At 40.9% G+C, this 25,856-nt stretch overlaps 1 protein-coding gene across 4 annotated transcripts in view; it reads right to left on the bottom strand.

Annotated features, from left to right (window-relative positions):
* PALM2AKAP2 (PALM2 and AKAP2 fusion) overlaps nt 1–25,856 on the bottom strand; it is a 274,692-nt gene that overhangs the window by 42,608 nt on the left and 206,228 nt on the right. The window contains exon 1 of one of the 4 annotated variants that reach the window (XM_056324617.1): nt 15,440–15,666. The exons of the other annotated variants lie outside the window; for them this stretch is intronic. Coding sequence (XP_056180592.1) covers nt 15,440–15,499 — 60 coding nt within the window. The 5' untranslated portion in view covers nt 15,500–15,666. Of the gene's footprint in view, nt 1–15,439; nt 15,667–25,856 lie in introns of those variants that run through there. 4 annotated transcript variants of the gene reach the window in all.

Genomic DNA, 25,856 nt, shown 5'->3' with positions numbered 1-25,856 from the left:
AAGAAGCCCCCCCAGACTAATTTTAAATATTGTTAGCTCTTGAGATGACCTGTCATTCTACATGCTGAGGCTGTTTCTCTGGCAAACACAAAAAAGACAAAAAAAACCCAAAAACAACATTCCACAACCACCCAAGTTAAAACAAGCTATTTATTGTGGTAGCAAGGAATCTGTGCACAGCATTTGTTTTGATTTGTTTAGACAAGGTGACCGGAAACAAAGATCCTTGGGAATTTTGAAAAAGCTAACAGAAAAATGTTTGTTTTAAAACAGAATAAAATGTTTAGGTAACTCCTAGTTCTGCAAGTTGGGATTATGCCTGTTAATTTCTATTCATACAGCCTAAATCTAAGTGTTTTAACTCTGGTGGTGTCTTGCACCATATCCTGCACAGGCAAAACAGAGAGGATAGTTCAGGTTTATGGGAGTCAGGATTCCTTCAATGGAGTCAAACCTTTTTCCCATGTTCATAGAAAACCTACTGAATTTTGAGGGAGCTAGAAGTCTGAAGTCAGAGTGAAAATCCTTCAGGCTGTCTGCAGTTTCCCTGGGGTTTCAGAATAAAGTCAGGTCTTACCAGAAGAGCCTCCCATTCCCCTCTGTTGAGTGTGTTAAATAAAACAGACTTAGAGTGAGTTCCTCTAAGTGTAACCCAAGAACGTACAGGGTTGTGGCAGATGCAGCATTGCCAGTAGCTTTGAACAGACACAGCACTTTAACTAAACATACCGAGAGAAAATGAGAAAAGAAATCCCAGCAGTCTGGGAAGAAAAGAACACGTGGCTGCAACTATAGCACCCACTGCTATCTGCTGTCTACCTAAAGGAGACTAGTAAGAAGCACAGGGCAACTCATCAACATAAACTGAATATGACTAGCCTATTACAAATGAAGAATCAACAGTACAAAACGTCAAACAGCCCCAAGCTTAGAAAAGTTGTGTATATTTCAAGTTGCATTTAATGGTTCTTTTGCTGTAATTACTCAGCTGTCATTTCTTCTATAGTTAATATTGGCAAATGTCAAAAACATACCACATTTTGTTCTATTACAATTGATTTGTTTTATTAATAGGGTATCTTTTTCTTAATAGGGTAGCTCTGTTTATTAAACAATAATAATAAAAGCACTTTATGGAAGGGAAAAGACCATCCAGGCTCCTTTTCCCTGACCTCCTCTCTCCCACCTCACACTCTAAGCCCCTTCCTACCCCTCACCATCACCCAGCACCAACAGAGTTGGGTGTTCAGAGGGAATCCTGCACAGCAGCAAGATGATGCTGGCTGGTCAAATGACGTTAAGTCTCTCCTGACAGGCAACAGTTTCTGAGGCTAGACTTCATAAGAGTCCAGGATTCAAAGAATTGCATTTTCCTTTAAAAAACATCCATACATAGCTTAGGAGTTATAGGCAGGCTGTTTCTGCTTTACAAACCCAGCTTAATTTTATTTCACTAAAATCTTTCAGAAATCCACAATCTTGCTTTCCTCTGACTCCAGAAAGGTGTGGGAAAAGTAAACTACAAGTAACATGTCTGCTGGTCACAACCTAGATCTTAGACACCAACAGAGCATGATGCTACCCAGCAAGACTCCAGGCATACAGACAAAGACGAGCACTGTGCTACTTATCAAATGAACAAGGACATATCAGGAAAAGTTAAGGTATCTTTAATTACAAAAGAAACATGAACATGCATTCTCAAGTTGCAGTGATTTTCTAGTATTTAGAGGCAATTATTTAAAACTTTCTAGGAGTGTCTTACCAATAAGCTTGTGTTGAGGCACTGGCTTATCTTCCTAGCCATTATAATTTTCTTACAATGCTCCCTGCTATAAAATTGAGCTTCACTGAATTAATGGCTGTGTGCAAAAAGATACAGATATGATAGCAGTACAACATTCTACATAAATTCAGCTTTAAAACTTAGTTCATTCTTCAATTAATTCTTCAGTGCAACTAAACAGTTACTCTCTAAGCAGGTGAAACTGTGATACACCATGAATTCTGGGGTTACAGAATCCCCCTGAAATTCTATTGCCTTCTGAGACACAAGATTCAACTATAAAGCTCAACAGGAGAAAACAGGAATGAGCCTGCCAACAGTGAATGCATTGAAACAAGCACCATGTTCCACTATAAGCATACTCCTCCTGATGCAATAATATTTTCTTACTTTAAAAAATCCTGGGTTGGAAATATCTGAACTGCCTTTCACACTTTGAAGAGGGAGGTGAAGGAGAATGCTGAAGGAGCTTTTCTGTATTGGGGCAGAAAAACCACACAAAGACAAGAATTTTCCAGGCAGCACAACTTGTCCTAGACAAAGCAGATGCTGAATGCTCATATAATTAGAAGGCAAGGCACTCTTGACAGTAAACACATGCATACAGGTTTGCACATCCTGAAATGTATCTGAGACTATGAAAGTCATGTACATTTTAAAGGAAATATCAATTTAAATAAAAGATGTGTAATACCAAAATCTTGTTAAAGAGAGGGCTACAAGTATCTTCTATTTGTGTGCTAATTGGTTAATTCATAGAATATATGGCAGAGCCTATTTTTTACTGTGCAAGAACATTACAAGATGATTTCTCGATGCCATGATTTTTATTATATTGAAATTATTTTCTTGAAAATTTACTTCTCATATAAGGACTGATGTCAAAGAGCTCTCTGTAAATCTGTACTCTTAGGTGAAATGCAGAGAGCTTATAGGCCTGTTGCTGATACTGCATTGTCGTATTTGTCAGTTTCTTTTCACTGGAGATTCAACATAGGCCTTCAAATACTGTGCTGTTTGTTGAAACAGTTTACTAACCTCAGAATTATCTGGGGCAACTGTTTATCTCCGCACCACCACCCCACCCACGCCAACACACACACAGGGTTGATTCTCCTTCACACCAAGACTTGTCTACATCTCTTTGACAAGATAAAAAGACACTGCAGTGGTTGTGAACACAAAATGTTCATTCTGAAGATCTCTCTGTATTCCTAATCCTCATTATCTCTGTTTGCAGGATCTAGCAAATGCAGCTGCAGCACTCTGCCACAGATGAGAAGAAATAAGGTGGCTCTGCAACTACTGAAGTCTGTCCTCCAGGTGCTCTGCCACATCCATGTGGGGCTTGAGCACTGGGTGCACTGTTGTAAGCTACATTTATTAATGAAGATGTTTGCCACTGACAGAAGACTTGCCAACTGTGTTCCAGACCCTGAGATGACAGTCTGTGATACGAGACCTCCCACTATTATGTTACTTAAAAGGAACTTCTTCCCGGGCAGCCGAGCATCACAGTGACTCCGTGGGGGAGGTCTGGCAGAGATCTTCCCTGCTCCAACACTGCTGATAGAGAAAGGAGCTGCTGCTTCTTGGAGATGGGAGAACTGGCAATGATAAATACCCACATAAACCTGTGTGTCCAACATTCCTGAGTTTTTTTCCAGAATGTTTTATCTTCCTTTTATTGGTCTTTGTTTTTTCTCAGACTTTCTTTTGTCAGCTACCCCTCTTCCTCCTCTGGCTTCCTTTATCCACCACCTGTTTGCATCTTGGTAAAAGAGGTCATGATAAGCGCCTCACACCATGTTCCTTCATGCATCATCTTGTAATAATGAGATCCCTGTGGTCTGAGCCCATTCATCCTGCCTCTGCCCAAGCTGACTCTTGCTAAGGTTCTGTGTATGGATCCCATGTTGAATGCAATGCTATAACACAACTCATCAACAGCCCGGCAGTCTTCCTGCTTGGCATTTTCAAGTGTTCAGCTACAATCTGGGGTAACATATCAGTCTCTAAACCAATGTGCTCACACTCCAGGCAAACATCGGCACTGAGACTTCTGTTTTTAAATCCCTCCTCCTATTACAACAATAGCAACAATAAAATCAAACCCATGATGATTTCTTGGGCTCAAACCAGCTGCTCAGCAAATTAAGGCTCTAACAATGACAAGGATGCAGGGTTTTGGAAAGCAATTCCAAAGTCGTACTAGCCTGTGTCCCCTGTCTGCAACTGTCTTTGGGAGCGCTGGAAAGCTCTCTCCAGCAGTGATACACTCAGAAATCAGAGTGATCATACCTACATGGAGAAGGAGCACATCTCTTCCTCTTCCTGGCACTATTATACAGCTGGAGGGAAACAGAGAGGGAGCAGCCCTCACTGTGGGGTCATAGGATGACTTTATGACGAGCTTCATCTCGTGCATCTATGCATACACCAATATATGCTATCTCATTGCAGATTCTAGGTCTGGGAAAGGCTGCCTAACTTAAAGTGTCTTCCCAACCTGTATTCCTATATGATTAATGTAACAGTCTGCACAGAGGCAGCTGGCACAAGAAGAAACCCATAAAGCCCATCTGTATTTCTTTTGCTGTTACAGGGACAATGGACAAAACACCCTGCTTATCTTTAGTCCCACCAAAGACCTCAAACCACATTGTAGGCACCCAGGTGCTTCATAACGTGCCAGGAAATTTTCTCCATTTTACGAAATGATCTAAATCAGTATTTTTTAAAATGTCTTCCTTTCTTAGAGACTGCCCTCCTCGTACAGTTCGGCAAAAGTGTGGAGGTTCAGCCCCCAATTCTTTCCAGTAAGCCAGCCACCATACCGGGACAACCATACTGGGACAACCTAAAACTGGAGAATGCTCGAAAACCAATGAGCGTAAGCAACATGTCAAATGTCTGACTTATGGCAAGGAAACAAACTTGCAAATCAGATGCTTGGGCATTAATGTCTTAGGTATGAGACTACACCCAAGATGCTGTAAAGCCTCTGAGATGTCTCCACTCTGTTTTACCTGGGAGCTACTGGTGAAAAGCTCTATGATTACACCTGCCCTCTCTCTCATGTATTAAGTCCTTTCCTGCAATAGGGTAAACTGGGCCAAAATTTCACCATAAAGTTGCAATAAGATCCAGTGGGAGAGGCAGAGTTGCTTCAGACTCAGGTAGGAAGGGCTGGATTACCATCCTGTGAATTAGTTGTGGAGCACCACCAAGTTAAAGTAGCCATCAAAGGGGGAAACCACATGAATCACACCTCTGTTCTCAGATTTTAACCCTAGCATGAAACTCAAGACAAAATTTGCTCATTTTAAAGACTCCTCCCATGACCCTGCACACAGACAACCATAAGGAGGGCAAGGATGGTTGTCAGCAAGATGCAGTGTGGGACTTATGAGAAATTTCATATGACAGCTGTCCTCTGTCCACCAGAGGAAAACTAAATGCCCGTACTAGCATCAACCCTTTTCAGGGTTTTATATTGATCCTCCTTCCTTCCATAGCTGAACACATACCCATGGAGAAGCACAACAGCGTAACTGTGGAGGACTCCATAGAATCTCTGGCACTGTCTGCCTTTCTAGGATCACAACTTTAGATCTAGTATTAGCTTCGCTTTTATTTCTCATTGCCACTTGTTTGACCAACTGGTTAGTAAGGAGGGGTTTAGCTTGCAGGAAAGGGTTAACACCAAGACTTCTTTTACATTATTAGCAGTTACTGTAAATGTACGGGGACGGTAATCACTTCTAGACTGAAAGCCTGATGTTTGGAGCACAAACTGCATTTGTTTGGTGTTTGCAAAGATCTTGTCTGAACAGGATTGTCCGGTCATACTGAGATTTGGGACAAACCTTAGCTGTTTACTTCCTTAGGAGCAGCCACAGAGCTGAGGGAAGGGGCCAGGGCAGTGGCAGCTGCCTGCTGAAGCAGCTATGTGTGCCTGTGGCATCCTGTTCAAAACTCCCTCCCCTCACCTAAAACTCCTTCCCTTGCCTTAGGCTCCTAAAACATGCTTAAGCACCTGTCTAACTTTATTGCCCCCAGGTGGCTTCTCTGGTTTTGAAGCAGGAGCTCAGGATGCTGGGAAAAATCTCACTTGATTTTCACACAGCAAAAAACATGCAGTGCTGCCCCCCACCCCCAACTGAAAGTAAGTTTGTGTGGTTCCCCTTTCTGACTGACAGGTTAACATGAACCAGCTCATTCAAAAATAAATTTTATAAAGAGAATAAAAAGTGCATTTTAATTTTCTTCTTACGTACTTTACAACTCACTAAATGACAGACAGCAGCCGTGTGTACTCTATCAGCTGAACACCGTTTATCAAAACTGACACATTCAAAATAAGGCAAGGATCTAAATTAGTTGTCATAACTAGAAAAATAAATACAAAGCTAATCTCAGAACTCAATTTGTATTCTTTATGATGACTTAAAGCTGGCAGTCCTCATCATGTGAGATCTGTGAGCTATAAATAAACTTAGCTTAGAACAAGCAAACATTTTTTACATGCAGCACTTAATGCATTACAGTTTTCTGGCAGAACAAAAAATAACACCATACCAAAACCATGTCTCATTTTTAATGAAAAAACAACCCAGTAAAGCAGACCTCTAAAAAAGGAAATCTCTAATCTACAAGTGCAAGTATCCAAGCATGTCTCCAACTCTACTAATTCAGTTTAATAATAGAGGAAACCAGGCCACCAGAAGTTTACAGACTAATGCAATTACAGGGTGGCTCAATAAGCACTCATTTATCTGTTATCTGCGACACGTAACATAAAGCTATGCTACCAGGTATGGTTTTCCTTTCACAAAGCTGAATGCCCACCAATTAATTTATCAGAATGGATGTTTTTCATGGGGTAAAGTAGCAGTCAGTTGCTGGAAAATACATGAATGACCACTTCTTAAAGCTATTTTTAAGATCCATTAACTAACTGAATAATTGGATTTACCTATAAATAACAAATGCATTTTTATCAGACAGCATTTAACATTACTTACATCACAGGTGAAAAAAAAAAAATCCTCTCGGCAGGTCTAGAACTAAACAGCAAATAAAATTAAACCCATAATCATAGCACTACTTCAAAATCACCATGAACTTTCAACAATTCTATGAATACAAGGATACTAATGTACCATTCAAAAGTCATTCACTAAAAAAAAAGCAACTTAAAGAAAATCAAATTGTTTTGCTGTTTGCAAGTGGGATGAACACGGGAATCAGCCTCTCTTCTGCAATGGTGAGCGGCAGACTGCACACGGACAACAGCAGAGAGAGCTGGACAAGCTCCAGATGTATTGAAAGCAGAGCTCATTGGTTTTTGGAACCACAAACACTGCAGGCCAGACTCTGAAAACAAAAATGCTGGAACCCTGCTGCTTAAACTCCCAGATTCAGTTCCTGACACCTTAAAAAAAGTGGTTTCTGGGGCTGATACATCTAGGCATTACTGATTTGTATACATTTAGATTTAAATGCTGAATTTCAGGTATTCAACTTTGCAAATTAGGGATTTGTCAAAGGTCCCATCAAGGGGAAAAATAAAATATGTGCCAGGAGGCCAATGTGATCACTAACATAATTTATAATGCTTGGGAATCTGAGATTCTGACAGTGCTACTTTATTTTCTTCACAACCTCAATAAGAAAGTTACCCAGACTACTTCAAAAGTCTGCTGATGTCAAATTTAAAACACCCACACCACAGTCCAAGAGCTGACATTTCTCCAAACCAAGGACAATCATTATTCACATTGTTGACCAGGAGAGGAAGTACCCAGCTTGCCAAAGGGTAATTCAGCTTGATCTGGGTGGGAGCTGGGTGGGACTTCTGAGCTGTTCCGTCAAGGCATGGAAAGAGCATGTTCTTCCACCCAGAAATGGTTTTCATAGCACTATGGTACTCTGCTCAGTGGGCACCATCTTGCTTGGCTGCACCTTCCAAATCTGAATGCTGTATAGACATGCATACAGTATTTTATACTATGTCAGCTGGTAACTTCCAGAAACACATCTGGACAAAGATTCACTGAGTTAAGTCAGCTAAGCAGAATTTACCCAAAGGTAATATATGCCTTCAATTAGGGAACTGTGAGCATCTCGGCAATTAAGTAACAGCCTGGCTGATACGCTTATTGGTCCATTAGCACTGACATCTCTTCTCACCACCTAAATTAGTGTGTCTCAAAAAAGATAAAGAAAAGATCATAGCTTTCTGAGGTGTGATAGCCAGCTGTTACAGAAGCACTGCCGAAACCTGCAGCGTAATTAAGGGTACGTCTTCAAAGTGGATCTCACCCAGACTCACACCTGCATGTTGCAACCCATCACCACTCTGGTTTGTAGACAAACCTCATTCGTCAGTTTGGCGAAAGTACCATTCTAGGTTAGTAACACAGGCTGGAGTCCACATGGCTCCTGCGTTCACCTCTAAACCTGCCTGTTCTGCAGCGAGGGATGCACGTGATTGCCGATGGTCCTCATCTGATCCAAAGGATAAGGATGCATATCTCTAATGTCAATACACATTTCAATTTTGTAGTGGAAACAGTAACGTAACTACAGCCCCAAACTATGCAGAAACAACAAAAAGAACTCCAAACAAGACACTTCACCTGGACCATGTATTTCATCAGGAAATCTGATTAATGCTCAGAAGCTCTAGGCACAGTCCAGACATAGACCTCAATGTACTAGACACTATTCTACTTTTAACACAGTGATAATAATCTAGTCATAGCCTCCAACCAGAGCCGACAAAGAGGTGGACATGTGAAGGTAGGGTGCAATACCCTGTGACAACAAGGTGGAAGTAGTATGGATAAAAAGTGGAGGCCATGCACACACCATCAACACTACTGTTCCCAGCCACAGGTGCATGTTGGCACCACAACAAGGGTGAGAGTTGAAGGAAGATGTTGAGAAGGTTTTTTGAATGGTTGGACGGACTGTAATTAAAGCCATAAATCAGAACTTCTTCCAAGCCCACAGGTTATGCAAGGAAAAGCAATCACTCAACAATCTTCAGACAAAGCCAACTCCTCAGAGAGGAAAGGAGCACAGGACGTTTCTGTCTGCATGGGGAGTGTTCAGGGAGACCAAGAGTTAAATAATGCATATCTTCTAACAGGAAGCTCTTAGCAGTGAGTATAATTAATGAAGGCACAATTTAATACAGGCTGTGGTGAATGCTCTCTTGCAGGACATGTGGAATCAAAACTGGATGTTTTTCCAGAAGATAAGCTCTAATCCAAACAGAAGTCAATTTAGGGAAATCCAGTGGTCTGTGTCACAATGCCAGTCATAACGGGATCACAGCTGACTGTTTAAACCTTATAACCCAGGAATATAATGAGTCATGAATACCAACAGTACTGTTCCTTCCTCCAATGAAGTGTCTGGTGATATGGTGCCTGGATGTGGGTGGGTTAAGATTAATGATGTATTTTACTGTGACTTTGCTCAAGAACTTTTTTCCCCAATGACTGTCATGGCCTCGGCAAGTTCTTCTTCCAGGAATTATGATAAAAAATTGACGTCAGCAAAAGCTGCATTTTTTGTCCTTAAGTCCAGGTATGCTTTCCCAGCACAAAATCTTTTAATGGGAACTGGAGCCAAGTTTTAATTATTTAGAATGGATACCAAAATGGCTCAGAATAAATTATGAACACATCATCAAAATCTGGTTCTTATTAGTGCCAGAAAATGGCAGTGAAGGCATACAGCTGCATGCTTACACATACAGTTATAATTGTCTGGAGAAGGGGCCCTGAACATCTTTCTCACTGAATAAGGACAGTGAGCATGGTAGCCAGATAAAAACAGATTAAGAGACTTCTGCTGGCCAGCTTCTGGTTACCGGTCAGGGAACCTGCTGATCCATCACTCTCCCTCAGTTGATCATTACTACCTTTCTTCTGCCTTCTCCAGTCTCTTAATACCAAGGGCACCAGGACCTTTATTTCATGTAAGGCCTTCCTATACTTTCTGTTCCCAAATGGATGCGTTTCTTTATCCCTTATGTTCTCCTCCCTTTGACTCAGGTCCTTCCATTCTTCCATCATTTCTAGGGTCTGCTGCCACCATTATTTCCTTTCTGCCCCACTGGTGGACAAGTGATCAGAATGCAGAGTGTTGAAGATTTAAACCCTAAATCCAGGCTGAACTCAGCTGAGATGAATGCATGATATTCTGCAAAATTTTATGAATTTGTTGATGTTTGTAGTAAGTTCTGTAGATGTATGGAGCTCCCTTCTCTTGGCTTCTGGTTTCCTGATTTTTATTAGCATCAGCAAAATTCATGCTTCAGTGTCTAGACTATTCCCTGGATTTGCTCTGATGTCGCATTCAAAAATCACCTAGCAATCTTCAAGCTGACTGATGCTGATATACTGAGGACAGTATTTCTCATTTGGCCAACAATGGTGCTCAGTATCAAAGAAGATACATTTTACAGTGAAGGAAACAGTAAGAAAAGTCAAAGGGCATTTAAGGCCTTGGGAGAATTGCAGATTTAGGTTCTGAAGTGCGCAGTTAAAATTACATTGCTAAAAATTAGCAGGGACTATTATTACAACCTAGAAAGTAAGGAATTCTAAAAAGAATCAGGCCTTCTTATTGTTAGAAGATGCTTCTGTAAATTAGATATTGGGATCCTGTATTAATTATTTCAAATTAATGTGGTTCTGTCATTTGTATTTGTTTAATTTTGGAACAACATTTCTTGGTTTCAGATTGCTGGGCTACTCAGGGACAACCAGGTAAATATCACGAGACCTTATCTCTTCCACTCCATTAGTTTTCTTTCATTTGAAGCATGCTTGATTGTATTTTTGCTTTATAACCCCTAGGGTTTAAGTTCCAAGATATGGAACGTATGAGAAAAGAGCAGCTGTTTAAAATTTTTTAGAAAAATGGAAATGCTTAACAAATAACATTGCAGTTTTCAAGAGTAAACAGAAAATGTCTTCTGCTGAACATGCAGCCTGGAAACAGCATCCCAAAATCCTTAAATGCCAACAATTCAAATCCCATTCCCACAAGCCTTCTCTTCAATCTATTAAAAATTTAATAGTTTGCTCATTGGTCACAAGAAAAAGAAAGGGCAGTGAATACTTCTATAACTTGAGCAGACCTGTGTCGCATGGCGTCAACATTAAAAGGCGAAGACTAAGGGAAAATGGAAGTGGAAGAGAACCTAGAGCACTTTTGAAAGGCACAGTCATGGACCTTATGTAGCAACAGAAACAACAAGCTAGAAGTGGTTTAAGGCACTTTGTAGCTGAGTGACTACGAAGAGCAGAGATAAAATGACCCATCCAAGTATATTAATATGCACAACAGGTACTGCTTGCACTTGATGGTACTAAACATCCTTAATCATATAGCAGTAACACTTATTTCACTTGCTTAGATGTCACTACTGAAGTCCCAGAAAGCCAAGAAGTGCATTTAAAAGCACTACAATGTAGCTAGATAATCCTTTTTATTTTCCTCATGCTTTTTAAGCCCTCAGAGGTCAGTCTTTTTTTAAGCTCTTCTCTGCAACCAGAAAAAGCTAGAAACTTTTCTTTAATTATTTTCAAAGCAAACTGAAATTCTTCTATGCTCCTTCAACTGCATGAACTGAGTTTCAGAGAAATGCCAACTATTCCAACACACAGAACAAAACCAAAAAACCTGGAAGTACGGAGAGGATAGAACCACTTACACACAAGCAACTACCATCCAGCCATGCCGGGCACCCACTGCCATTTCTTCTGTTTACTTTGTAGGAAATGTAGGTGCTTTGCTAGGACCTTGAGAAGAGGACTGGCAGTACCTGACCTGATCTACGCAATCAGAGCCATTTTCGGCTACCACATAATGTTAAGCCTAAGTCAGCTCCTCCTAAGATGTTTTGGGATTTACTTGTTACCAAGATATAGTACTGGTTTGAAAACGCCACTTCAGTTGTAAGACAAGATGATTTTTTTTTTACTGTCTTGGGCTATTTATTTGCCTGGTAACACAGGTTTTTATAAGGGCTGGAGTGTTATGTTAGATAACACTCTCATGAGCCTCCTTCCTGAAAAATGCCAGGAAATTTTATCAGCTCTGTAGTCTGAAGAGAACAAGCCATGAGTTAATTCATCTGAATCACTGAGGACATAAGAATGGTTTTGGTTAGGTATGCAGATTTACTTGATGTCAGTGCTGGAGTTAATAGGTGGTAGCTGGAATCTGGTAACCATCAGCTCAAAGCAGATTATTTGCATGTAATCAAAACTTGTTATTTTTTCCCAAATCTTGCCTTTACCACATCACCTAATAAAGTAATAAAATCTAGAGATGCTAGAACAAATAAATAGCTGTATATATAAAGGATGAACACCACCCAGTCAAGCAAAATACACCCCAATGATATTAAAGGACTGCATCTACCTTTACCGACAAGATCTTTTCATTTTTATCTGATCTTAAATTCAAGATGATTTAGTGCAAACATACAGCATCCAACAGTTCAGCAAAATTCAGAATGCCAAATCTTCCAGAGCAACTGCAGAATTCTAATGATCTACAGTCTTTATTTGCTTCTGGTAAGGCTTATGAGGTCCTTCAGTCACACACCTGGAAAGGCTGTGCCTGTGGTTTAGGGAATTTATGTTCCTGCAGTTCCTCCTTAGTTCCTAAGGGCTGAGCACAGATTACAGCTTTTTAAATGAAAGTATTCATTAAATCAAATTACTAGTAATACCGCACTGCCTGAATGTGCCCCTAATTAGTGTTACAACAGTTTTGCTATTTACCAAGAGACTAGAGGTGGCCCTGTCTTTTCACACATACCTGTGCTAACTACAAAGCCCCTAGCAGTAAAGTTTCAGCAAACCTTCTCCACTTTTGATATCACTATAAATAGTACCTTCAAACTACTGTCACTTTATTTTTGTACATCCAGCCCTGCACCCATTCAAACCAAGGAGAGTTTTGCCGTTGACTTCAGCAGGAGCAGGCTATAAGCCTGAATGTTGACCACAGCTCTCATACAAATCAAAGGTGAGCTGTACAGTCTTCCAAGTATGAAATTGCTGCTAAATGGTGATTTTGGCTGGACCACAGGCTTACCTAAGAGTAGGCATGAAATACTGTAGCCTTCATTCAGAAAGGTCAATGGTATACTCTCATCAGCTGTTTAATTAATATGATTTCATAAATATTAACGTACAACAGTGCCTGCACAGGCAAAAGGTAATGTGAAATTTATCACTGGCTTGACTGAATTAGCTCATTGCAATAGAGAAATGCAAGTAACTTACAAAACCAAATATTTATATTAAACTGTACTTGTCTGTTTTCAACAGGTACAAGGCAGAATTGTAAACCAGGAGGTATGGACAGCTTCCACATCATTGCCATACTTGAAGTTTCAAAGTATCCTAGCACTACTCAGAGAAAGTCCTGTGGAATTTACACTTTCTAAGCACAGCTATATGTAATACTTCCCAGCTTGATGCTGGACAATTGGCCATGCCCACGTGTAATGAACGCATGCTATCTGGACAGCAGGCTATGACTTCATAGCCTGGCATAGCCATAGCAGGCATGACTTCATCCATATGGGGGTGCAGTATCACTTATTAGGGGAAAGCCATCTCTGCCAGTTTTTGAGCAAGCAATGAAAGAAAGCAAGCCGAAGGCACCACTTACTTCAATGAAGTAGCCATCTCCCTGATGGATTTCAATTAGAACAGTAATATAAATTTTCCTGCTTGAGCTAGTATCACAACCACAAGACTGTACTACAAGGACAGTAAAGGCATTTAATCTTTTAACTTTTTTGACAGAAAGTAGGCACCTGACTTCATTTGACGTGAGAGTTCCCCAGGCACCTTATTTAATTTTTGGCTTAGGCAACACCCTGAACTGGAGCCCAGAGACTGAACTGCAGCCAACGCTGGCAATTCTGCTTTCTGACACCTTAATGCGTTTGGATCCAAACATCCAAAATTTATTATCATTGCTCTAGTACTTGAACAGCTCTGCACTGCATACTATTCAATGAAGAATGCCAGCCTTCAGGGATCCGCTGGACACATTGCCAAATTTTCTTTTCATCTACAGCTTCTGGTAATATACTGGGTGTCTCAGATACGCTGTAACTTATGACTGCAGAGCTTCTACATTAAAATAGAACCAGGCCAAAAAAGCACCTCATGGACTTGGTGAGTATTATTTTTCAGCAATGCTTGATTAAGACACCATGGGGAAAAAGAAGGGAGAAGCTTTTGCAAAAACACAGTGTTAAGAGACTTGCTAATTGTGAATGTCAGTACCACATATATTGCAGATTTGTATGTATCCAGAAGTGAGCTTTTATAATGTAGCACAGATTAGTTAAAAAACTAAAATCTTTGCAGAAGGAAATCCCACAACCATTCCAGAAAGGCCATTCTGGGGGCAGGGAAGGGGGAGCGGAATTTGCACAAATACCAGCACTTTGGAAATCCTGGTGCCACCCTTTTGACAGCATGAAATCCTACCTCAATCCCAAAGAAGATTACATAATGACTGATAAATGATCTATACAATCTGCATAGTTTCGATCCTTTAAGATAAAAGGATTAGAAAAGGAATAGTCAAAATGGACTTAGCAACAACAAATGCAAGCTATCCTTGCACAGAAAAACAGCTGTGTAGGCAGACCTTGATCTTTCCATTTCCAAGTATGCACTTTATATAGAGACTGATAAAAGAAATCATTCTTCAAAATCATAAAAAGCTAGTGAGACACAAGTCTTGCAAGTTGTGAAAACAAAATAATAAGATCAGCATATTAATTTTAATTTGCCTTATTTGGGGGGAAGGGGTGGCAGAACAAGGCAGATGAGGGGGTAGTATTTAAAAGCTGTATTTATCAGTATTTCTTTGCAATTTTTGAAGTTAGAAACCTATTTTCAAAAGTTAAAGGTATTTCTGGCATTTGGCATTTCTTGAAAGAAAAAAACTAGCAAATATTTCAAGAGTTGTGATAAAATCCGGAGAGCTTTGGAAATGTTAATTGGTATTTTTGAATTGTAATGTAACTCTTTCATATTAAATGCTGTCAGAGGCTCGTAGACTGCTTTCACAGAAAAGAATACTGCAATGTATTGTGAGAAATAATGACAGGCCAAGTTGATTTAAATTTACACTTTTCAGATGTCAGTCTTGCCCATAGCTATTCTGCTACAGTTAATTGTACTTTCATGAGTCCTCAAGGCTAACAGTCTTGAAGAAAATCCAATTTAGAAGACAACTAACAGATATTAAGCAACTAGAAGGACTTAGAATCAGAAGATCTGGATTTTGTTCTCCTATCTGCTGCTGACTTGCTGCATGACCTTGAATAAAATACTTAAGTTCTCCAGGCTGCAACGCCACCTTAACATCCATTTCCTAAAACTCCTACGAGGTTTACTCCTTCTCACTTGTTCCCTCAAGTAACAGCAACAGGGAAACACACAATGAAGGAATAAACACTGCACATCCCTACAGGTCCTTCATTTTCTATGTAGGTAGCTTTGACGCTGCCTCCCTTTTACAACACACTCTTAAGATTACAAATCATGCTTTTTTAACAATATTATGAAAATAAATGTTTCTTACCCTCAGCCCCTGTTCCATGGACAAGCAGAGGACTTGCCAGGGTGCTGTGTACCTGAACATGTTTGGCCCCTTCTGCAGACAGTCTAAACAGCAAAAGGCACGCAACTCTCTCAGGTCTCCTGGTTGCTTTTCATCTGAGGGATGCTTAAATCAGAGAAATCCTTTAGTTGTACTCTTCAAGGGCCCCCCAAGCAGACTCTAAGACAGCGTTACAGCCATTCCACTGGCCCCCTGAGGAACTGAATAACTAATTCAATAAGAGGCTTTTTTTTCTTGGGAAGAGCTTAGCTCAAACTCAATTAGCATAAATAGCATGGTAGCCTTTGAACCTCCCACTTCTCAGAGGAGCCGATGGTAGACAGCACATCATGGCAGGGTCACTTCCTCCCCTGCAAATCTAGAGTTTGTGTTTCCACTGCTGTCATTCAACTCTGCTTCAGAAGTCCAGAAGCAGCTATCAGAGACCATCTATAGCTTACATTTTTTTATTTCTGCTGTTATGTTGTAGCCTGGCTCAAAGGAAATCCCTTTTCCTCCTGTCAGGAGGGATTCCCTTTCCTCCTGTCAGGCATCCTGATCTCTACGTGGCAACTGGCATGATTTTGTTAAATAAATTCACACCGGAGCTGCTACTCTTATGTTAAAACCATGATATATAGAGTATAAAAAGTTACCACCCTAAATGAGTCTGAAAGGTTTTCTCCCGAATACTCTGAAGTGAGCTGTTTGCAACGCTGGAAATATGGTATGCTGCTGCCTTGCTTGTGGTTAAGTGTTCCTTAACAGATTGTCAGTTTTTCAGTCGAAGACCAAGATCTAGTCTCCAAGAGATTAAACTGATAAAAGAGTAAAGGTCAGTTATTTTCTACATTTATCTGATTTCAGCGATGAACTGAAATGGTACTTCTGTACCCTACTGCTGGTCAGAAAATGGTGGGATGCTGTGTCCACACCATGGTCACATCTGCTTTCCTTTTACGGCAGTTGTACTCACAAACCATCACCAATGTAAATCCAGCCACACAGATCGAGTAACTAACTTAACCTGGCTTCCCCTCCCTGCCCCTGCCTTTGGTAGAGGAAGAAGTAATTTTATGTTTATGTTGACTCAGATCTGACTCAGTGATCCTCAGTATCTTTCACCTCCAGTACCTCTGCTGCTGCAATCCCACCAAAATACATTACAGGGATGCAGGAAGAACTGCACAAGACTTGTCTCTACAGGTACTTCTAGCAGAGAACTGAGGTGGCTGTGCATAGTGCTGCTCCCCCGTCAGTGTACTGAAAACACTCCTAATGCTGCTCTGCGATGCTCCTAATGCTGCAGCACGAGTACCAGCAGAAGCACTCCAACACACTCAGTGTTTGTTAAACAGATTCTCAAAGAAAATGTATCTCTTCATATTTTGTCTTTCTTGACAGTGAAGTGATGGACAGCCACGCAAAAAACCCTAGACAACTAGTGAGGTAATGATTTCACCAAGTACTTGCCAAACACAGATCTGAGCTCTGGCTCAGCTCAGAAGTTTGTTACTATACCCTTATTTTTGTACGTACACAACCAACACAGACATGGCACCAATTCAAAAAATGTAAACCTGCAGATCTGTTTAAAATTATTGAAATTATACACTACACACATCACTTAGCCGTGGCTTTAGCAATGTCTATACAACCTCAACTACACAGCACATAAATCCTTGGCTTGGCTCAGCTTACTGAGGTAGCTTTGCCTGACAACCAGTCATGGGAACAACTCAGTTTTCTTTCATGTTTCTCTGTATTTTGACCTCTTACGTTGACACTTTTGAAGTAAATGTTGGAAGCAACAAATGACTTTGGTCATTTCTTTAGTAACCAAAAGTGATTTAAGCCAGAACAAACATAGGTACCATAGCTAATACCTCACCAATTATGTTTTTTTTAACAACCAGACAAAGATCAAATTACAAACCCTGTTCCTCAGAAAGAATCTGGACATGACTCTAAAATGGATTACAGGAGGACTTAGGTTACAAACATGGAATAGATGAAGTGCCTTCTGCTGAAGTAACATCAAGTTACTTTGGTACAGCCAAGGGTAAAAATGCAGATTCTGGTGAGAAATAACCATTCCACACAGCCTTTGAACACTCCCATGGCCAGATATACAAACAACTGTCATGAAATGCAAACAAACCTGTCTACGTGCATCTTCACCTTGTAGCCTCTTCATATCTTCTTTTTTTTGTTAAAGATCATGTACCTTGCTCATTATCTACATGATGAAATCTGTATCACAGGATGTAATTCTGAAGGTAAATAAAAATATAGGTACAGAAAGGATCAACCTAAGTACTAAGATAAAATTCTGCAGACTTAACAGTGAACTAAGTCTGCCGAAACATCTGAAACCTAAGAGATCCCATGGAACATCCTAACGACAAAACATTTTGGCCCAATACAGAACATTAAACAAGCTTCTTAGAAAGAAGACCTCTGATCTTTGATTTTCCCAGTGAATGAACTAAGTGCTCTTGAATAGCTCAGAAACTGCTAGCAAAAAATACTGTGGTATATCAGCCATATTTAGGATAGTTAATTAACTGGGAACAAGACATTAAAGACACTTCCACATCTTTTGTATTAGGAAATACTCATTGTGGTAAATGGTTAAAAAGACATAATCTGAATTTTTATGACCTTGCACCCATAAAAATATAACCTGCTTATTTTCTACAGAAGCTAGCCTTCTTTTTCACCTCTCATTTTGGGCATTTCCCCCTCTCCTTTTAATTAAAAAAACAGGAATACTGAAACAGCTTTCCCCCATAGCCCATTTCAAATGAGAGATCACAGAGCCACTGATGTCAGGAAATTAACATAAACATTCCCATACCAAGATCAGAAAGTTAATGCAATTGTTGACTTGTCTTCAGGGAGACACTGTGAGCAAACAGATATACTAAATGGAAGCCAGAAAGATGTGACTGTGCCATCCAGGCAGGGTCTATTGAAACATGATATATGCCAATGAATGCTCACTGTGTTGAAAGCCCATCCTTCTTCCCCCTTACTAGAAATCATTAACACCAGGTGAGAGCTTTCCAGGACTCAGTCAGAAGTCAAAATACTAACCCTCAAAGCATTTCTCTCCAGTAGGTTGTTTTCAGAAGAGTTAATGTTGAAATCTTGGAAAGGCATAGGCAGGACTTACTGTACTGATGTAAAATGCAATTGGTCCTTGCAGAAGAATGCAAAGCACATACCAGTAAATAACACAGCCACATTTGTGGTCTGTGTTTCCCAAGCAAGGGTCATTCGACTTCCTGTGAGACTCCTGACGGCACATGATTTACCAGTGCTGCCTTTCTACACCTCCTTTTACTTCCCAATAAATACAAAGCCTTTGGCTAAGGTAAAGAACTTACTCAAGCTGATGAAGCCATAAAAGTTGTTTGTCTTCCAGTGGTCCATGAGTAAAGAAGATGAGACACTGCATCAAAGAGATGAAACCTCTTGCTGTGAAAAATGAATGGGGCTAAAATACTAGACTGGAATTTATGAGATCAATTCCAGTTCCACTGGAATTTATGAGATCAATTCCAGTCCCAGGCTCTGATGTCTTGGGAAAAATCACTTAATCTCACCATGCCTTTTATCAAAAAGGTGTTTACAGCATACTTTACACGTTATTTGCAAAAAGTATGTTTATGAGGACATTTGATAATCATTTATTTCCTTCTTAGAAGAATGCAGAAAAATATAATCTTTTCAGCATGTAAGATAAGTACCCACAGTATCTTTTTTTGTTGTTGGTTTTTTTTTTTACTTCGTATTCAAAGAACCCAAGGTTTTCAATTTTAATTCTACTCCCCATTAAAATGGTTCCCTCCATTTTTTTGGACTCCTAGTGCTCCACTGAAATGCCACATCTCATGCAGCAGAATGTATTGCAGATACAGTCCCAGGAGTGTGAGGAAGACCTCAGCCCCGCTTCCTCTGCTTACCACTTCTGATATCTGACATTTGACACAAAAGATATTTGCAATTTCCTGGAATGCGTTTGGTTTTGACCATGCTGTATGCAATGTGCAAACACAAAACTGGTGTGAGAATGCATCACTGTGCTCTGTCTTTCCCTTACAAAAGGTAGAAAACTGGATTCTTACCTGTTGTACAGAATGTAGCCTGGCTGGCATAGGACACTACTATATAGGAGCCAGAGGCTCTGTCAGTCCTGGAAATGAGCACTCAAAGACTTCAAGTAATTGCAAGGTTTGGCAACAGCAAAATATATGGTTTGATGGTCTGAAATTTAGGCAAAAGTACTCAGGATTCTAATCCTGCCTAGTCTCAATCTGTAATTACTGAACTTTATGTGCAAAATATTGCAATAACAAGAACTGCAGGACTGAATAAGAAAGCCTGAGAATTCAGCCTGGTGAGCTCCTCTAGTACAAATACTAGAAGACAGCTACTTCTAGTATTTGTAGCTTATTTATTATTATTTTTACTACTTTTATTATGGTTCTGCTGTACTGCTCCTCCCTCCCTAGGGGAATAGTCCTCCTACAGGAACCAGACTTGGTTTTCCATTCCTACCTCCTGGATGGAAACAAGCGAGCTAGAAATTTTAAAGTGGCCAGTCTCTAAATCTCTTGGTTTAAATTTATCACTTTGTTCATCTTACCTCTTCTCTTCTGTTGCACATAATTTTATTATCCCCATTTTATAGATGACACAATAGATCACATTTGGAGTTATCTCTACCACCAGACAATTTATGCAAGATCTCAGACAGTTCACCAAAGATATGCAATGTCAGCAATATGAGGAGCCTCTCTTTTCCAATCACGTATCCCAAAGGCCAAACTTATTTCCATACATACATGGAAAAGCTTGGAAAAAACAGCAGAGTTTTATCTGGGGCCTGGATGGGAAGCCTTGGAGCACGCAAATCTGGAAAACATCCTCTTACTTCATGCAAGAAAGTCAAGTTATCATGCACATGAGCTGATGATTGCATGCTGAGCCCAAAACATTGGTCTTTTTTCTTACTTGTTTTGGTCAGTCTAGTAAAAGGTATTGCTTCCTTCTACAAAACCTGTCACCCTTGTTGCCTGGTAAACCTCTGTGGATGCAACACTGCTATTATTAAATGTCTATCCTAACAAAAAAGTGCCATCTCTGGGAGAACACAGTGTGTAGTGATACATCAGCTGATGCTTGGTGCTCCAAGAAGTAATACTGTAAGGAGTATTTCAAGAGACAAGCAGTTGCTCAGTACCAAATAATTTCCTCAATACTTAGAAAAGCTTATCCCATCAGGAAAAAAAAACTTTATTCTGAAAAAGAAAGGTGGTGGTAGGGGAAAAGGCTAACTAGGTGACTACGGACAGGACTAACATTATCTGGAAAGAATAATTCACTTAAATGGCAGATACATGAGGAGCACAATTTTCTACCTTCTGTTTGAAAGGAAAAACAGTAAGAAAAGGTGTAAGAAAAAGGCAGTCCAAATGCTCTGCAACACAGCTTTACATAAGTGTGGCTCTTAACTACATTTTTCACCAGGAATGCATGAAATCATGAAGACTAAGATGTTATCACCCACTGGATGCAAAACTTCTCTTGAATACATCAGCGTACTGCATACAACTAGTGATGATACAGCAGCATGAATTATTTTCACATCATACAGAAAATGACTTGGCTTGGTAGAAGATCTGTAAAAGATTACTAGCATGTTTCAAACAAATCCTGCCACCAAAAATGCAGGAAGACATTTTGGAAGCCACAGACTAGCTCTGGGATCTCAGCAACCCATGCTTTCAAGGCATGGCTCAAAACACATGGAACTAAATGGGTATCTAAATGTAGAGTGCAATGAGCTTCGGACTGTGTTCATTCACCGGTACTCACATGGCTCTCCCTAAGCAGGAAATCCTGAATTCTCACTCATATTCTTTTCAAATCAGATCCAACTGCTGCTTGGCCACCTTTTAACCTCTGAAAGACCAAAAGCCAAACACTTTTACAAGTGGGAAAGATGACAAAAATCCTGAAACAATTAGCAGAGGAAACTTAAATTCTTCACTGTAACCAGGAATTTATATCTATCTATCTATCTGTATCTTCCTAACTCAGCATCTCTGAGACACCCAATATAAAAAGAAAAAGAGGAACACATACACATCAGAAGGTAGTGTGCAATGGATGTAAACTGGCTGTCCTGGAAGATACTGAGTGACTGCCTAAGAATTCTCCTTCTCAGGTTTTCTAGGGTGTCCTTCTGTAGGTAACATGTCAAACTTGTCCCCGGGCTGTCTACATTAGAGATTATGCACTAATCATGAAAGTGCAACCTCTTGTGGTTTGGCAGAAAATATCACAAGCACTTACATAACTGCAGTCAGGATCATGTGTAGCATCACCATGGAAAAACAGCCTTTTCATTAGCCCAACAGCACTTACAATGGTGCTGGCACTGTGGTTTGATAACTGACGCAAGAGCAAGTGGCCACAGTCACACAGCAGTGCAAGCCAGTCCTAAAAGAGTTGCTGTAATCCCTGCTCACCTCCTTCTTAACCGTGCTGGTTTCGGTTGTCTTGTCTGGTGATATGGCTGAAAAGTATTCCCAGTAAAAAGGAAAAAAAAGGGTGATTCATGTCTGGCTGAATTCAGCTTCCAACTGAAAAAGCACAAACATCACCCAGCATAAACTGGCACTGCAGTTTTCTAAGCACCTTGTTTACCTTGGGTGGTCAGTTACCAAGCCACTGCTAGACATCTCCCTCCCAATCCCATGAAACTTGTTCAGCTCATAGTTTGAAATACCGTTTGTGTACACTTCAAATCCATGAACATGTTGTCCATTGGAGGTATCTCAGGCTCCACTGCAAAAGTGCTGCAGGGACTTTAATAAAGCCATGTTGTGAATAGACTGATACAAGGAGCAAACAAGATCTCCTGCGTCATCCAGTCCCATCATCTGTTACAGCAGGAAAGCATGTCAGCCTATCCTCTTCATGAACTTAAGTCAAGCTTTGTCTTTAAAACAGCTAAGAAAATTTGTCACCACTGTTGCCATGGGAGTGTTGCTCTAACACCTAGGGGCTGGCTTCTAGTTTCTAGTCTACGTCTACTAACGGCTAGGTCATCGCTGTTTGTTCTTTTTCCAGTACAGACCATTTGGTGTAGTAACCTACTGCCCTTAATGCTTCCTTCCCTGATGCATATATAAACTTCTGATATATCCTGGTCTGCATTTTCCTAGACTAAACAAGTAAAGCTCCTTTAATCTCAAATTGCATGTCAGGCTTTCATCTCCTTGCTGTCTATGCAGACTCCCGCACTTGCATCCACTGCAATGTCAAGTCGTGTTTTTTGAGCATGAGTGGCTAGAAATGCATACGGTGTTCCAGGTATGGTCTTCCCAGCAGTGTCTACAACACTGTTCATGTGTCCCCCACCCCTTTTGGAAATGGCCTGATTGGTAAGTAATCATTGCTGGAGAGGGGAGAAATCCTCTTTGTATTGCCACATAAGCAAAGACAGCCCTCCAAAGACTCCCTGGGTACATAAGGGAAGTATTTATACAAAAAGTGTAACAACAAAAAGAGTGCATGACACAGGAGCTGCTGGCAGTCAGATGATAGTGCAGGAGATGCTCACAGTTGGGCTACTCTCATCTGACAGGATTACACTAAGTAAAATATGACAAAACCTGCAAGCAGATGGGCACTTCAAATACTGATGTTTTCTCCAAAACTGGTAGCAGCAGCAACAGCTGTGCTGGAGAGGCAATGAGCTAGCACACGAAGAAGCCCAGAAAATGTGTCATCCTTCCTGAACCAGCTTATACCTGCTCCTCTCAGACGAGCTGACACAATTTCTTACCCTCTATTTGTCTTCCAAGCTCAACCGACACTGAGCTAATGAGTGAATGATTAAGCACCAGCCCATGCTACTCTATGCCCTGGATACGATTACCAAAGTTACAGTGCCAGGCTAAACACTTGCAGCTCATTTCCTTTGCATGAAATGGCATCAGAAGAGAAAAATGAAACTGAGGATGCTCACACAACTGGTTTGTTTACACAGGAGAAAGTTTCAACAACCTAGTGGGGAACTCAGGGAGAAAATCCCTTTTCCCTTCACACTGCGCTCTTTCTAACACTTTGTGTCGGAGCAGTCTGTAGCACCACAGCCACAAAATCAATCACCTCTCAGACAACCAGGCACTGTCCTGCCAAGTTTTATTGCAGAGTAAATGCAGATCCAAGCCTCCCTGGATCCAGCACCACACCCCACTCTGCTACCAGCAGCACCCCTGCCACTCCTGCCCTGCTACTAGCCCCAACCATCCTGGCACTCCACTCCCCGCTGTGCTCCAGCCCCTCTGCCACCACCTCCTCTGCATGGCCGAGCACAGCGTGGGCACTGCTGGCACAGCATCATGCGTGGGTGAGCAGCGCTGACGCTGTCTGCAGGCATTCAAAGGCTGTTTGCCATGTTGATTTCAGGGCTGTGAAGCAGAGAAATCCACACTGGCCTTCTGAAGGTTTAAGAGAAGTTATTCATGCATGGTGACACGGGTCTCGGTGCTTGCAGAACAATGCATGTTGTCATGCTTTTTGCTGGGGCTGCGAAGCTGGGTATGAGGAAAACTTCGTATGCTCGCTCAGTCTCCCCCTCCCTCCTACAATTCCTCGTAAAACCTACATCTGGGTCTCACGTGCATTTATTTTTTCACTATAAGAGCTCCAGGAATGCAAAGACGGAAAAGGGAAAGATGCAGTCCCAACTGGAAGGTCTTAAGCAGCCCCGGCCACATTAAGTCATTCCTGTTCACTGGTTGTGTGAAGATCACCAGCTGTATGGTATGGTGTATTACGGCTTCTATGTTACATTTTCTCTTTTTTCCTAGGGGACAGGAATAACACCACACATATTTGTGCCAAATAAAGTGTTAGATCACACAACTCATTGGAGAAAATGCTGGCAGTGTGAAACATGAGCCTGAAACTAATTTGGTTTTCCCTGGAGCAGGTAGATTTTGCATCCATATGCAAAAAGTACAATAAAAAGTAAATAAATCTCTAAACATAATTTGGGTAAATATGGGGAGCGGGGACCAGCTCCACTCAATCCAGAATCTTAGAAACGTGCAGTGTGTTAGCCTCATCCCTCCTAATTCCTTCATGCCTTCTACCTACCTTGTTTCAATCTTTCATTTTATTGCAAAACTGTGTATTTTGTTGCCTAGATCCTGTCCTTCCTGCAGTAAGCTGCTATAGCTAATGGCCTGTGCCCTACTCAGGTCTTTGGAAGAGAATTTCTGACTCCAAAGGATGTATTCAGGTGCTGTATCTTCAGATATCCTCAGGTGCTGCAGAACCACTGGTGGGTAAGGAACAAGGGTCCATGAATTCACCCATAACAAGGCTGTGTGTAGAAATGTGTCTCAAGAAGAAGAGATACGACAACACAATTGCCTTGGCAGGTTGGTTTTCACAGGGGTAAAAATCAGCTGGACACATCAATAAAAATCCAGCTGTGTCAATTTCTCCCACCATTTCAATTAATAACTGTTCCATTTATGGAACTCTGGCAAAACGTCTCTCCAGGTGTGTCAGGCATTTTATGTAGTTTTGATGAATGCTCAGCATTGCCCTACCCCACCCTCTTTACTTCTCAATTTTCTATCAATACAGAAAGTCTCATCCTATTTTAAACCTCAACAGCTACAAGAGCCTCCCAACATGTGCAAAGCACTCAACTGCCTTAGGGCACACTCTTTTCCTCGTTCTCCAGTACAATGGTTCTTTTCTTCTGTGTTTTAGCCCAATCCTTTAAAAAGGGAGAAATTTTGTAACAGGATTTGTATAAATCCCCTCATTTTCTGCCCATTAATTAGTTATAATGAAGCACCATTTATATATAAGCTATGAAAAGTTAATGCACTGCCTCTTGAACCCCTAAAGAAATTCTGACACTGAAGGCTTTCTACTAAAAGACCATCTCTGACCATAATTGCGGACAATTGTTCATATACCTCCTGCTCCCATCCTCTGACTGAGGCTGTGAGACAGCAGCTGCTATTTAAGCACAGCATTTCCAACATGCAGCACAATCTGAGTTTTCTTTATGGCAACTGAAGGTTTCCCTTTATGGCATTAATTGAGCTTAATGAGTGTCTGCCCAGAGCAGATGGAGGCCATGTCAGAGGTTTCTCTTAATGCCAGATGTCGCTGCTGTAGGGCACAATTACAGAAACTAACCTTTGCAGGGGGAAAGAGGAGGCAAAAGGCTGTGTGGGAGCACACACCCAGTAACTTATAGATGTCTGTGTATACTCACACACAGACACAAACATGTATGTATCTATAGTGGTGCACAAAGAAATGTACTATGGCCGTGTGGGCACATGGT

The sequence above is a fragment of the Falco biarmicus genome, chromosome Z (genome assembly GCF_023638135.1).
Source record: "Falco biarmicus isolate bFalBia1 chromosome Z, bFalBia1.pri, whole genome shotgun sequence".
NCBI lineage: Eukaryota > Metazoa > Chordata > Aves > Falconiformes > Falconidae > Falco > Falco biarmicus.
Note: the sequence above shows the minus strand (reverse complement) of the source record. Positions and strands in the feature narration are given on the sequence as shown.